The following is a 13,110-nucleotide window of genomic DNA, read 5'->3' as shown; positions in this document are numbered from 1 at the left end:
GATAATGCTGCTGGTCAGGGATCACATTTTAGGAACTTACAGCACTGAATTAACCAGATTTTTTTTCCCATTCAATTATCTATTTTTTAATACTTCCAGTTCAGTTTAGTCACTCAGTCATGTCTGATTCTTTGCAACCCCATGAACTGCACAGCACACCAGGCTTCCCTGTCCACCACTAACTCCCAGAGCTTGCTCAAACTCATGTCCATTGAGTCGGTGATGCCATCCAACTTTCTTATCTTCTGTTGTCCCCTTCTCCTCCTGCCTTCAATCTTTCCCAGCATCAGGGTCTTTTCCAATGAGTCAGTTCTTCACATCAGGTGGCCAAATTGGAGTTTTAGCTTCAGCATCAGTCCTTCCAAAGAATATTCAAGACTGATTTCCCTGAGGATTGACTGGTTTTTTGCAGAGTTCCAAAGAATAGCAAGGAGAGATAAGAAAGCCTTCCTCCGTGATCAATGCAAAGAAATAGAGGAAAACAAAAGAATGGGGAAGACTAGAGATCTCTTCAAGAAAACTGGAGATACCAAGGGAATATTTCATGCAAAGATGGGCACAATAAAGGACAGAAAATTTTTAATACTTTTTATTTATTTGGCTGCACCAGCTCTTCATTGAAGCATGCAGAATCTTTAGTTGTGGCATTTGAATGCTTAGGTTCTACAGGTGGGATCTAGTTCCCTGACCAAGGACAGAACCTGGGCCCCCTGCATTGGAAGCACAGAGTCTCAGCCACTGGACCACCAGGGAAGTCCCTCTGATCAATTATCTTTTAAAGAAGGTGTATAGGTCATCAGCTGAGTTCTATCCCCTGTTATAGCACTCAGATGGCACTCCATATAATGGAAGAGGACTAGTGTTCCAAGGTTGATATATTAGTTTGTATTGACACAGGAAAGCTTGAAAGAAAAACCTTCAGTCTCCCACCTTTCTCTCCAGAGTGTTCAACACCCAACTCCCTCCTTACCCACTTACATATGCCATGAGGATCAAGGAGCCCAGCATGGGACCCTGTAAAGCTGTTGGGAACTTAGCTTACCTCCCTGCATCATCTCCAATTTCAGAGTGGTTTGATGGACATAATATGGTTCCTTCAGTCCTGTGGTGCCTCGGAGATGCACCCAGAGCTGGTCTGTTCCATGTTGTGGAAGAGAAGACCTGCAGACAGATTCTGGCTTTTCTGTGAGTTAATTACATGACCCATAATTAGTCATTTAGGGCTTCCCTAGTGGCTCAGTGGTAAAGAATCTGCCGGCAATGCAAGCAATCTGGTTTGGATCCCTGGGTCAAGAAGATCCCCTGGAGGAGGAAATGGCAACCCACTCCAGTATTCTTGCCTGGAGAATCCCATGGACAGAGGAGCCTGGTGGCCTACAGTCCCATGGAGTCGAAAAGAGTTGGACAGGACCAAAGGGACTTAGCGCACACGCAATGATAAAATGACTACATTTATCTCACTTCTCTTTTAGTAACCAGGCATCAACCATGAAACTCACATTTCTCTATAAGTCAGTCAAAAACACTGAAGGAATGCCTTTTGTGTTTAGAACACTGGACCCTCTAGGTTTATCCTGGCCATGAAAAAACAGAAAAAGAGAAAAGATTAAGGCCTGACATGAGCTACAAATGCTCAGCTTTTCTCTATTTGGAGCACTTTGAGATAATAGCGGTGGGACTTCCCTGGTGGTCCAGTGGTTGAAACTCCAGGTCGGGAAGATCTTCTGGAGAAGGAAATGGCAGTCCACTCCAGTATTCTTGCCTGGAAAATCCAATGGACAGAAGAGCTGGAGGGCTGCAGTCCCTGGAGTTGCAAAGAGTTGGACATGACTGAGCGACTGAGCATGCACACAGGGAATTAAGGTTCCACATGCCTTGCAGCGCAGCCAAGACAAAAACAGAAACAAAGATAACAGCGATGGAAATTTGGAAGGGAGGAAAAGAAGCATTTAAGACTATTTCCTACATCAGGTGAGTGTTCTGATGGCACAAAAGGTGTGCTTTCTGCCGGAAGCTCTTGTCGCATTCACTGCAGTGAAAGGGTTTCTCTCCTGTGTGCGTTCTCTGGTGTGTGAGGAAATGGGAACGCTGATTGAAGGTTTTGCCACACTCAGGGCAGCGATAGGGTCTGTCTCCCAAGTGGATCCGCTGGTGGGTGATGAAGTGGGAGCTCTGGTTGAAGCTCTTGCCGCACTCACCACATTTATAGGGTCTTTCTCCGGTGTGGATCCGCTGGTGCTTGACCAAGGCAGAGCTGTCGGCAAAGCCCTTCCCACAGCCGTCGCACTTAAAAGGCCTCTCGCCCGTGTGTGTCCTCTGGTGCGTGACCAGGTGCGAGCTCTGACTGAAACTCTTGTGGCAGTAAGGACAGCTGAAGGGCCTTTCTCCCGAGTGAGTGCTCATGTGGGCCACAAAATGAGAGCTATCTCGGAAGCCCTTCCCGCACTCGGGGCACTTGAAGGGCCGCTCTCCCGTGTGGGTTCGCTGGTGCTTAATCAGATCCGAGCTCTGGCTGAAACTCTCCCCGCAATCGCGACACCCGTAGGGCTTCACTCCCGTGTGGGTCCTCTGGTGGGTGATGAAATTGGAGCTGCGACTGAAGCTCTTGTGACACTGGAGGCACATGTAGGGCTTCTCCCCTGTGTGGGTTCTTTGGTGCACTGTGAGGTGTGGTTTCCGTGCAAAAGTCTTCCCACACTCGGGGCACTGGTGGGGTCTCTCGCCCGTGTGGGTTCTCTGATGTTTGATGAGGGTCGAGCTGTCGCTGAATTTCTTCTCACACCTGTGGCACTGGTAGGGTTTCTCTCCTGTGTGTGTTCTGCGGTGGGTGACGAGGTCTGAACTCTGTTTGAAGCCTTTCCCGCACTCCATGCACTTATAGGGCCTCTCGCCAGTATGGGTTCTTCGGTGCCTTATGAGATAGGAGCTCTGGTTAAAGCTTTTCCCACATTCCGCACACACCAGCTTCTTTCCTATATATCCTTCCAGGAGCTTGTTTAATTCCTTCTCCTGTGAAAAGGGCCCCTGCTGACCCTCTCCCAGGAGGGTTCCATGCTGCCCTTCTAACTCAAGACCCCTCTCCCAGTTTCCTCCCCAACTAGGAGGAGGAGAAATATCTTTATTGGCCCCTTCTAAGGATGTTCCACATGGTTCTGCCGTTTCGGAAACGTCCTGATCGAATTGTACCACCTGATTCTTAAATTCTGAAAAGTTAACAGAGTAACACAGGATGAAGTTATTACTTATCAGGAAAGGTCATCAGAAAGCAGCAAGAAAGAGTAAAATTAGTATTTTTGCTACAGACCACATTTAATCTGACTACTCTCATTCTGATTCCTGAAGAGTATATCCCTGGCGGCTCAGTGGTAAAGAATCCACCTGTCAATTCAGGAGATTCGGGATCAATCCCTGGGTCAGGAAGATCCCCTAGAGGAGGATATGGCAACCCACTCCAGTTTTCTTGCCTAGAGTATCCCATGTACATAGGAGCCTGGCAGGCTACAGACTATGGGGTTGCAAAAGAGTCAGACATGACTTAGCGACTAAACATCAATCAGGAAAGATCAGCAGAAAGCAGCAAGAAGATTAAAATTAGTGTTTTTGCAACAGATGACATTTAGTCTGACTACTCTCATTTTGATTCCTGAAGAGTTCACTGAAGATCACTGAGCTTCCCATTCATGACATAAGGAATTCCCAAGCCCTTTTTATTTTAAGATGGTCCAATGAACCTTGAGGTGACCTTGATATCAAGAGTAAAACACATATTGTCAGAACTGGGCAACTTTTTTCAATGATGTTAGAGTCTAGACAAAAGTGAAATGTTTAATTTAAATGAAGACCTTATTTGGTCAATGACGGATGGTCCAGAAGTCAAAGTTAAACTTCTAATAGCGAGAACAAAGTCTAGGGGAGGATTTCCCTGCTGGCTCAGTGGTGAAGAATTTGCCTGCCAATGCAGGGGATGCAGGTTCAATCCCTGGTCAGGGAAGATCCCACAGTCTGCAGGACAACTAAGCCTGTGAACCACAACTACTGAGCCCACGAGCTCTAAAGCCTACACATTGTAATAAGAGAAGCCACTGCAATGAGAAGCCCATGCACCGCAAGTAGAGAGTAACCCCTGCTCGCCACAACCAGAGAAAGCCCACATGAAGCAATGAAGACCCAACACAGCCAAAGATAAATAATTTTTAAAAAAAAGTCTAGGGCAGCATTCCAAATTCCTTAACTAAACAAGGGCTGAAATGTTAGACTTCCACACACCAGGTAACACATCTCACCTGTGTGACTTTCCCTCAGGATCTTCCTTGCCTCAAAATTTTGCAGTGGTAGGACCCATGCCTCTTCTTTCTGCTCCAGCTGGGAGGTTACACTTGGTTTCGAAATCCTATAAGGAAGGTGAACACAGGATGTTAATTTCAGCCATCATATAAGGCTTGAGAAAATGCAAACCCCTCTTCTTCCCCAGGTACAGGAGACCACCCCAGGAAATTCTCATGTATGTTCGGTGGTCCAGTGGTTACAAATCTACCTGCCAATACAGGGGACACAGATTAGATCCCTGGTCTGTTTGGGGAACATTCCACATGCTGCGGGACAACTAAGCCAGTGCACCAGAACTACCGATCCCTGGCTCCAGAGCCTGTGCTCTGCAGTGAGGAGCCACTGTAATGAGGAAACTGTGCACTGAACTAGAGGAGCCTGTGTGCAGCAACAGAGACCCAGTGCAGCCAAAAATAAATAAATGAAAATGAAAAGGGCAGCCATGATGTCGTGATAAAACAGGGTGATCTCCCCAAGAGGCTGAGAAAAAGCTCTTTGCTTCCCATTAAAAAAAAATCAGACTTGGGTGATAGAAACTCTAGAATAAGCACAATAACTCATCCCTCAAGGCACAAGGCTAAACTCATATGGAGAGATAACTTTATCAAAACAAAGCCGCCATGACCTCACCCTTAGAAAGAATCAAGGAAGTTAACTATAATGTTTGGTTTTTAAATTTTCCCAGAAGGGCAGCAGTCAATATAACCATGAGAAAAAGACAAACACTTGTAGAGAAAAAAAGGGACAAAGGACATGAATGGGCAATTCACAAAAGAAAATAAAGCAGCCTATAAATATGTGAAAAACTTTTAACTCATCATTAGCCAAAGAAATTCAAATTAAAACAATGACACACAGGGAATACAGTATAAAGGTAAAGAGGTGTAAACTCAAGAGTGTTATTGTCTGAATTTGAATCCTAACTATGTCTCTGACTAGATGTGTGACCTCAGGAAAGTTACTTAAACTCCTTGTGTCTCTGTGTCTTCATCTATAAATTAGGGATAATGATAAAACCCACCTTAGGGCTTCCCTGGTGCCTCAGTGGTAAAGAATCCGACTGCCAATGCAGGAGGCATGGGTTTGAACCCCTGGTCTGGGAGGATCCCACATGCCATGGAACTACTATGTCTCTAAAGTCACTAATACAGGGAACACAGGTTCAATTCCTGGTTTGGGGGTTAGATCTCACATGCTGAGGGGCAACTAAGCCCACAACTACTGAGCCTGTACTCTAGGGCCCGGGAGTACTCTAGGGTCCACGTGCCATGATTACTGAAGCCCGAGCGCCCAAGAGCTCGTGCTCTGCAACGAGAGAAGCCACTGCAACAAGAAGCCCTTGCACGGCAACTAGAAAATAGTCTGTGCAGCAACAAAGACCCAGCACAGCCAAAAATAAATAAATAAATTTAATTAAAAAGACCTACCTTACAGAGTTGTCATGAGGATTAAATGATTAAGTCCTCAATAAATGTTCGCTATCACTATTATTTTACCTACACTCTTAGATTACAATACCCCCCATGATAGATAAAATATGAAGAAATAGACACTTGATATAATGCTAACAGGAATAAATAAATTGATTCAGTCTTTTTGGAAGACATTTGGCAAAAATACCAAATATCTTAGAAATGTATCTATTCTCAAACCCAGAAATTTCTAGAGAGTCTAAAGAAGTGAACAAAAGTAAACAAACAAGGACACTGTGCAAAAAATATACATATTAGCTAACTGTTAACTAATTATTTCAATAAACAAGACTTTAAAAAAGACAATAAGTTAAGACAGCCTCATCACAATACTGGTGAAAATTTAAAATGACCCAAATAGCTCCCAACAAAGAAATAATTTCATTTGATTGAGCCATCCAAAATTGCCAGTTTATAGGTTAAAAATAGTCCAAAAACAGTCACATGTATGGTTCAATTTAATGTAATTACTGTATTCCATACAATAAAATACTAAGTAGTTACTTTAAGTAATGTACAGATATTATTGTTAAAATATATTCACAGTACATTGTGTATGAAAGTAAGATATACCACTGAATATTCAGTATGATCCCAATCATTTTTATTTTCTTTTTTTTTTAATTGTATATATGCTTAGGAAAATGGCTGGAAGAGTCATAACTCTTCATAGATGACTTTTGTTTTCATTTTGCTTATCTTTTCCTTTAGTGAATATATATTACTTGTGTAATAGATATGAAGTAAAGCAGAAAGAACCCGGGTTTGATCCCTAGGTTGGGAAGATCCCCTGGAGAAGGAAATGGCAACCCACTCCAATATCTTGCCTGGAGAATCCTATGGATGGAGGAACCTGGTAGCTTACAGACCCTGGGGTAGCAAAGAGTGGGACACAACTGATCGATTTCACTTTCACTTTCAAAGCAGAAAGGAGGAGAGACATCCCAGAAAGAAGGTGATCCAGTGTTTAAGAATCTGTGCTTCCACCACAAGGGACATGAGTTCGATTCCTGGTTAAGGATTTAAGATCCTGTGTGCCTCATGGTACAGCCCCAAAAAAGGCAGAATTCCCATGGTATTTTAGAAAGAGCACTGGAGGGGTCAGTTTGTTTGTTTAAGTGATGGGAAAAAAACTCTGGGGAGAGCACCTTCCCTTTTCCACAAAGACCTGGGTTGGGCTCACTTTTGCCACTTAACTTTCAGTCTCAGGGTCCTCAGCTGGAAAAGGGGAATGAAAATACATATATCAAAGGGTTATGGTAAGATATCAATCAGAAAAATATCAAAGAAATCTGAAAACCACTAAGTGCCATAAAAATAGAAGTCATTCTTTTTCTGCCAGCGAGGTGACAATTACTCTCACAGAGAGCTGGAGCTCTAAGAGACCAACATCCCCAGAGACCACTTAGATCTGGGCCCTCTCAAAGTGACTAAGATAAAGGGACTTCCCTGGTGGTCCTATGGTTAGGACTCCAAGATTCATTGCCTGGGGGCATGGGTTCAATCGCTGGTCAGGGAACTAAAATCCCACAGGCCACTCGGCACAACCAAAAAATTTAAAAATTATATTAATAAAGCTAAGATGAAGGAAAATTGCATCCTTACCCTTTGAGAGCCCATTCTTGTATCTGTGCTGGGTGGTATCCCTGAAGAGGACTCTCTAAACAGTGTCCAGGTAACCCACTTGTCCCTGAAGTCCCCAGCCACATCATTGAGGGTCATCAGTTCCTAAAGCAAGAGATCTCAGTATGCATCAAGAGTTCTCTAGACATTCTCACCATTATCTCAAAACCAAAAGACAGCCACCACTACACCCAAACAAAAACCCCCTCAACCAGAACAGCTCTGAGGTAAATGCTGAAAAAAGTCCGTAAAGTCAAAGCTATGGTTTTTCCATTAGTCACATATGAATGTGAGAGTTGGACCATAAGGGGGCTGAGTGCTGAAGAAATGATTATTTCAAATTATGGTGCTGGAGAAGACTCTTGAGAGTCCTTTGGACAGCAAGGAGATCAGACCAGTCAATCCCAAAGGAAATCAACCCTGAATATTCACTGGTAGGACTGATGTTGAAGCTAAAGCTCCAATATTTTGACCACCTGATGCAAAGAGCCGACTCATTGGAAAAGAGTCTGATGCTGGGAAAGATTGAAGGCAGGAGGAGAAGGGGCCAGCAGAGCATGATATGGTTAGATAGCGTCAACAACTCAATGGACATGAATCTGAGCAAATTCAGAGAGATACTGGAGGTCAGGGAAGCCTGGCACGCTACGGTCCATGGGGTTGCAAAGAGTTGGACACGACCTAGAGACTGAACAACAACAATAACAAATGCTGTCAACAATAGAAGGGATGCTTTTCTTTTCTGTTTTTACATAATCATTCCTGTGGCCAAATTTCTCATCACAAAGTGAGGACTGGGCCTCCAAACACATCTGTAGAACCCTCACTCTTTTGAAGACATGACTGTTTTGAGGAAGAAATTGTCCACAATGGACAAGAAAAACAGAGGGGAGTGTGTAGGTATAACTTGATTTCTGGAAAGCACTGGATTCTCTCCAACGACATTTTCCTCAGCTAGGAGATTTCGGACTTAATTAGACTTAGATTAGTTATGAGAAAGGCTGACTTTTCTTGTCTTGTAGATTTAGTGTCAATTTCAAGAGCTAAACTGGGCAGAAGTCCAAAGGGAACTGTCCTAGGTATCATTCTATTTCAAGGTTTAATGCAGTCAGAAGTGGGACTCAAAAGACATGGACTGAAAAAAACAACATGGATAAACTGTAAAATTAAGTGAAATTTAATGGGGATAAGCATAAAACAAAATATTTGGGGGATGAAAACAATCATTAAGACATTAATAAAACCAACATCAGTATCATGAAGAAATTACCTGTGGGGAGAGGGTCAGGTTACTGGATGAATCATTAAGTCATTCAGTAATCAATATGCTGTAAGGCAGTAGGAGTCACAAAAATATATATAAGATAATGTTGGGGTTTTTGTTCATTTTTCCACTTAAAGAGTTTCCAATAGAAACAAATACAAGTTAGCAAGCTGAATCTGCTACAAAGAATTCTGCGTTTCAGTGGAGTATGGACTAGACTGGGGTGAGGAAGTTTGACTCTTTCATCTTTTGTCTTACCTGTCGCAGCACCTGGTACTACTAGAACACACAAACACTTTTCCTGGGAACACTGATGCATTTACAGACATTGCTACTGGCCACTTAGAATGTACTGGGAATACATGTCATCTCTCTGGTTTAAAACCTTAATAAAAAAAAATGTCATTAGGATGCGAACACTGTCATGAGCCTGAGCAAACATTTTATTTCTACATCCATTACAGACCCACAGCAAGGCCCCTCTGCAAGAGACACGGGATGGAGAACTCTTAGGATTAGACAAACGCTGTTTCCCACCCAGTGTGTTGCCCCCTGTACAGGTGACCTCAGGTGACCTCAAAGGCCCTAGAGCCTGTGGTGCTGTGACTAAGTGCCACTGTGAGAAGCACTAGTTGGTTCACTGGGTTTATTAATAGGAACATGACCGTATGGCTAGGACCGAGACCCATTCTCCTCCCTCGCGGTGCTGCAGGCCCTAATCCGGGTGCAGCGATCAGTGAGTCGCAAAGCTAAACTGAAACCAGAAGACTATCACCGAGGAGCAAAAAAAAAGAAAGAAAGAAAAAAAGACTAAGAGGATGAGCTATCCCGACGCCGGCAGAGAAAAGTGCAGCCACCTCTCCCACTCCTCAGCAAGACCCGTGGGCTCTGAAAAGCGAGCGCAGGAACCCGGCAGGGACAACCTCGGGGCGCTGGGCGAGCCCCATCCACGCCCCTCAGCAGCTCCGAGGCTGCAGCCGCCGTCTCCTTCCCCGGATCACTCACCGCCCCCGGGCCCACCCCGGATGGAACACCGAGCGAGGGTCCTCCACCGCCGAGAAGCAGCCGGCCCGCTACACCGTGGCGGTTCTGCCCAGAACCCGACCGGGATTCGTGACAGGGCTGTGGGGACACAGGTGGGACGCCCGGCAAGGCAGCCAGCAGCCGGAAAACACCGCCCCCGTCCTCTGGCCATTGGCCTCTCAGCTTTTAGGCCGAGAAGTCTTCCCCGTCCATAGGCTGAGAGAGATTTCAATCACCGCGGAGCCTTTTGGGAAATGTAGTTCTGAGCGAGACCTCAAAGGATTGGGAGTCCCGGAAAGCCGGGTTCCCAGCGGTGACAAGTATACTAAACCCAGTTCCCGAGCTACCTGGTCGCTAGGACCGCCTCTTCGGAGCTGAGAAGGGGATCCAAGGACTATAATCAGAGAGGGATCTGAAGATGCGAACCTCCGGGCCTCACCTGACTGGCGCAGAGCAGCCCGGTACCAAACACGGCATCTCCCGCGCTCTGCCACCTAGCCTTCCAGAGAGAGGAGCAGCTCGGCGCTACGACCTTGGGGTGCAGCCTCCTCTGCCGGGTCCCCGCCCTAACCCGGGGCGGCCAGAGCCTGAATGGTGTGTCCCGTCGCCAAGTTCCGGGCCAACTCAGACTGGACATAACAGACCCCAGTCAGGAGCCGTTAAGTAGAAAACAGACTTTCTGCTTTCCTCTATTAGCAGCACAATTTTAAGGCGAATCTCCTTTCCGTTATAGCCAGAGGAAGCCTGCGACAGCGTCAAGTATTCTAGGAAATGTGGTATTGGGTTCCAAACGGTGGAGATTCCTGGATCTTATCTGAGAACCAGTGTTCACTTGGGGGCCAGTGTAGAGGGTGTGTGGGGGAGGCGGGGACTACCTAAAAAATAATGAAAGCCTTTCCTTACAATGAAAAGGTATGCCTATCTACTCTGTTGTTTCACTGCAATTTTAAGAAAAGAAAGTACATCGGCAGAAAACCGAAAACAGAATTACCATATGATCCAACAATCCACTCCCGGGACTATACCTGGATAAAACTGTAATTTAAAAAGCTTCATGCACCCCTATCTTCATAGCAGCACTGTTCACAACAGCCAAAACATGGAAACAGCCTAAGTGTCCACAGACAGATGAGTGGCTAAAGATGTGTTATGTATATGCAATGGGATACTACTCAGTTATTAAAAAGAACAAAACAATGCCATTTGCAGAAACATGGATGGATCAAGAGAATATCATGCTAAGTGAAGTAAGTCAGAAAGACAAATACCACACGATGTCACTTAAATGTGGAATCTAAAATATAACACAAATGAACCTATCCCTGAAGCAGAAATAGATTCACAGACAGAGAGAGCAGACTTGTGGTTGCTAACGGGTAGTGGGAAGGAAGAGGGATGGACTTGGGAGTCCAGACAAGGGAGAGTTTGGGATTGTCAGATGAAAACTACTAACATTACATTTAGAATGAATATACAACAAGGTCCTACTTTGTAGTGCAAGGAACTGTATTCACTATCCTGTGATAAACCATTATGGAAAAGACTAGGTATATTAGATATAACAAATATATATATAGGAATATGTGAAAGTGAAAGTTTTAGTCACCCAGTCATGTCTAACTCTTTGTGACCCCATGAACCGTAGCCCAGCAGGCTCCTCTGGATATGGAATTCTCCGACAAGACACTGGAGTGGGTTGTCATTCTATTCTCCAGGGGATCTTCCAAACCTAGGGATTAAGCCCTGGTCTCCTGCATGGCAGGAAGATTCTATACTGTCTTAGCCAGCAGGGAAGCCCATTTAGGAATATATATAGGTATAAAAAATGTGTATAGGTATATAATTGACTCACTGCTGTAAAGCAGAGATTGGCACAACATTGTAAATCAACTATACCTCAGGTTTTAAAATAGTAATGACAAAAAGATAACAATGGATAGGAAAAAAAGGAAAAGTACATTTTGTGATGGACTGTAAAAAGCTGAGAATTACCAGCCAATGAGCTAACCGCAGAAGACACCTTTGATGCTAATTCAACCATTCTCCAGCAAACATGCATGATGCGTCTTCTAACAAATATTCATTGGGAGTGTTCTATGCTCAAGAACACTGTGGTTACCCACAGGAATCACACATGGTCCTTGCTCTCATGAAGCTCACGCCCCGATAGGGGAGATAAGCCAAGTAAGACGCGAAAATATGAAGTTAATATTCTGTCTTTTCTTCTTTGTTTCATTTAACCAGAGGGATTCAGTTAGTATCTGCAACATAATTGTAGTCATCTGCAAGGTAACCACAATAGCAGTTTAGAGCTTTCTGTCCACTATAAACCAATGTCTGGGTTTACTTTTCAGCAACAGCAGGGAACATCCAGGATACCAAGAGTTTTCTAGGACTCATGGGGCTGGAGCACAGTTCAGGCCCTAGAGAACCAAAGGCACCTCTCGACCTTTCAGGGGTCTTTCTTGTATTTTGCCATTGATGGGGGGAGATTCCTTAGCTCTCTCATCAGTAGGTAGTGTGAAGCGAAGTTGAGGGAAGACCCACAGAACCTGGCTGACGCTTATCCCCTGCCTCTTCCTTCTCTCTTTCTCTGACTTGTCTCTTTTGCCCCAGTCTTTTTTTAAAAATAATTTATTTACTTATTATTCTTGGCTGCACTGGATCTCTGTTGCTCCATGCAGGCTTTCTCTAGTTGCCGTGAGCAAGATCTACTAACTGCAGTGCGTGGGCTTCTCACTGCAGTGACTTCTCTTACGGTGGAGCAGGGGCTTTAGGGTGCTCGGACTTCCGTAGTTGCAGCTCCCAGGCTCTAGAGCACAGGCTCAACAGTTGTGGCACACAGGTTTAGTTGCTCTAAGGTATGTGGGATCCTCCTAGACCAGAGATCGAACCCGTGTCTCCTGCATTGACAGGCGGATTCTTTACCACTGAGACACAAGGGAAGCCCTGTGCCGAAGTCTTTTAGTTACCATCATCAGATATGTGGAGAAAAAGTGAAGACAGGATTGGGAGAGCAGAGAAACTCGGTGTCCACAGGAGCAGTCAGTAGAGGAAACAAGACCATGTGCCGCAGGTGGCCACTTGGAGAGAGGACCGTGGCCTGATGGCATCTGGGTGCTTAAGTGTGGCTAAGAGGAGGGGAGGGAAGCTGTGAGAGTATCTCGTGGAGAAAGATTTTTGGCAGGTGCTATAACAAATTTTTAAGAGAGGGATTATATTTGTTTTCTATGGATGCATAACAAACTACCCCCAAGCTTTGTAGTTTAAAACAACATTTATTAATATTTACTTATTTGGCAGCATCAGGTTTTGATTGTGGCTCTGTCTTAGTTGCCTGGTAATGTGGGATCTTAGTTCCCCAACCAGGGATGGAACCCACATCCCCTGCATTGGAAGGCA

The 13,110-nt window shown here is 44.8% G+C and overlaps 1 protein-coding gene across 2 annotated transcripts; it reads right to left on the bottom strand.

Moving 5' to 3' along the window:
- Positions 1-1,820: 1,820 nt before the first annotated feature.
- Positions 1,821-9,882, bottom strand: ZNF774 (zinc finger protein 774). 2 transcript variants are annotated; one of them, XM_006058278.3, is made up of 5 exons: positions 9,691-9,880; positions 8,944-9,070; positions 7,404-7,526; positions 4,284-4,390; positions 1,821-3,203 (listed from the first exon to the last, which is right to left on the bottom strand). In XM_006058278.3, the coding sequence occupies exons 3-5, from the start codon at positions 7,508-7,510 to the stop codon at positions 1,963-1,965; spliced, it is 1,455 nt and encodes a 484-aa protein (XP_006058340.2). In that variant the 5' UTR covers positions 7,511-7,526; positions 8,944-9,070; positions 9,691-9,880; the 3' UTR covers positions 1,821-1,962. The 2 variants fall into 2 exon arrangements, with proteins under 2 accessions (XP_006058340.2, XP_006058343.2); XM_006058281.3 differs by lacking the exon at positions 8,944-9,070 and having other exon boundaries at positions 9,691-9,882.
- Positions 9,883-13,110: the final 3,228 nt, after the last annotated feature.

Source organism: Bubalus bubalis, chromosome 20 (assembly GCF_019923935.1).
Source record: "Bubalus bubalis isolate 160015118507 breed Murrah chromosome 20, NDDB_SH_1, whole genome shotgun sequence".
In the NCBI taxonomy this organism is placed as follows: domain Eukaryota; kingdom Metazoa; phylum Chordata; class Mammalia; order Artiodactyla; family Bovidae; genus Bubalus; species Bubalus bubalis.
Note: the sequence above shows the minus strand (reverse complement) of the source record. Positions and strands in the feature narration are given on the sequence as shown.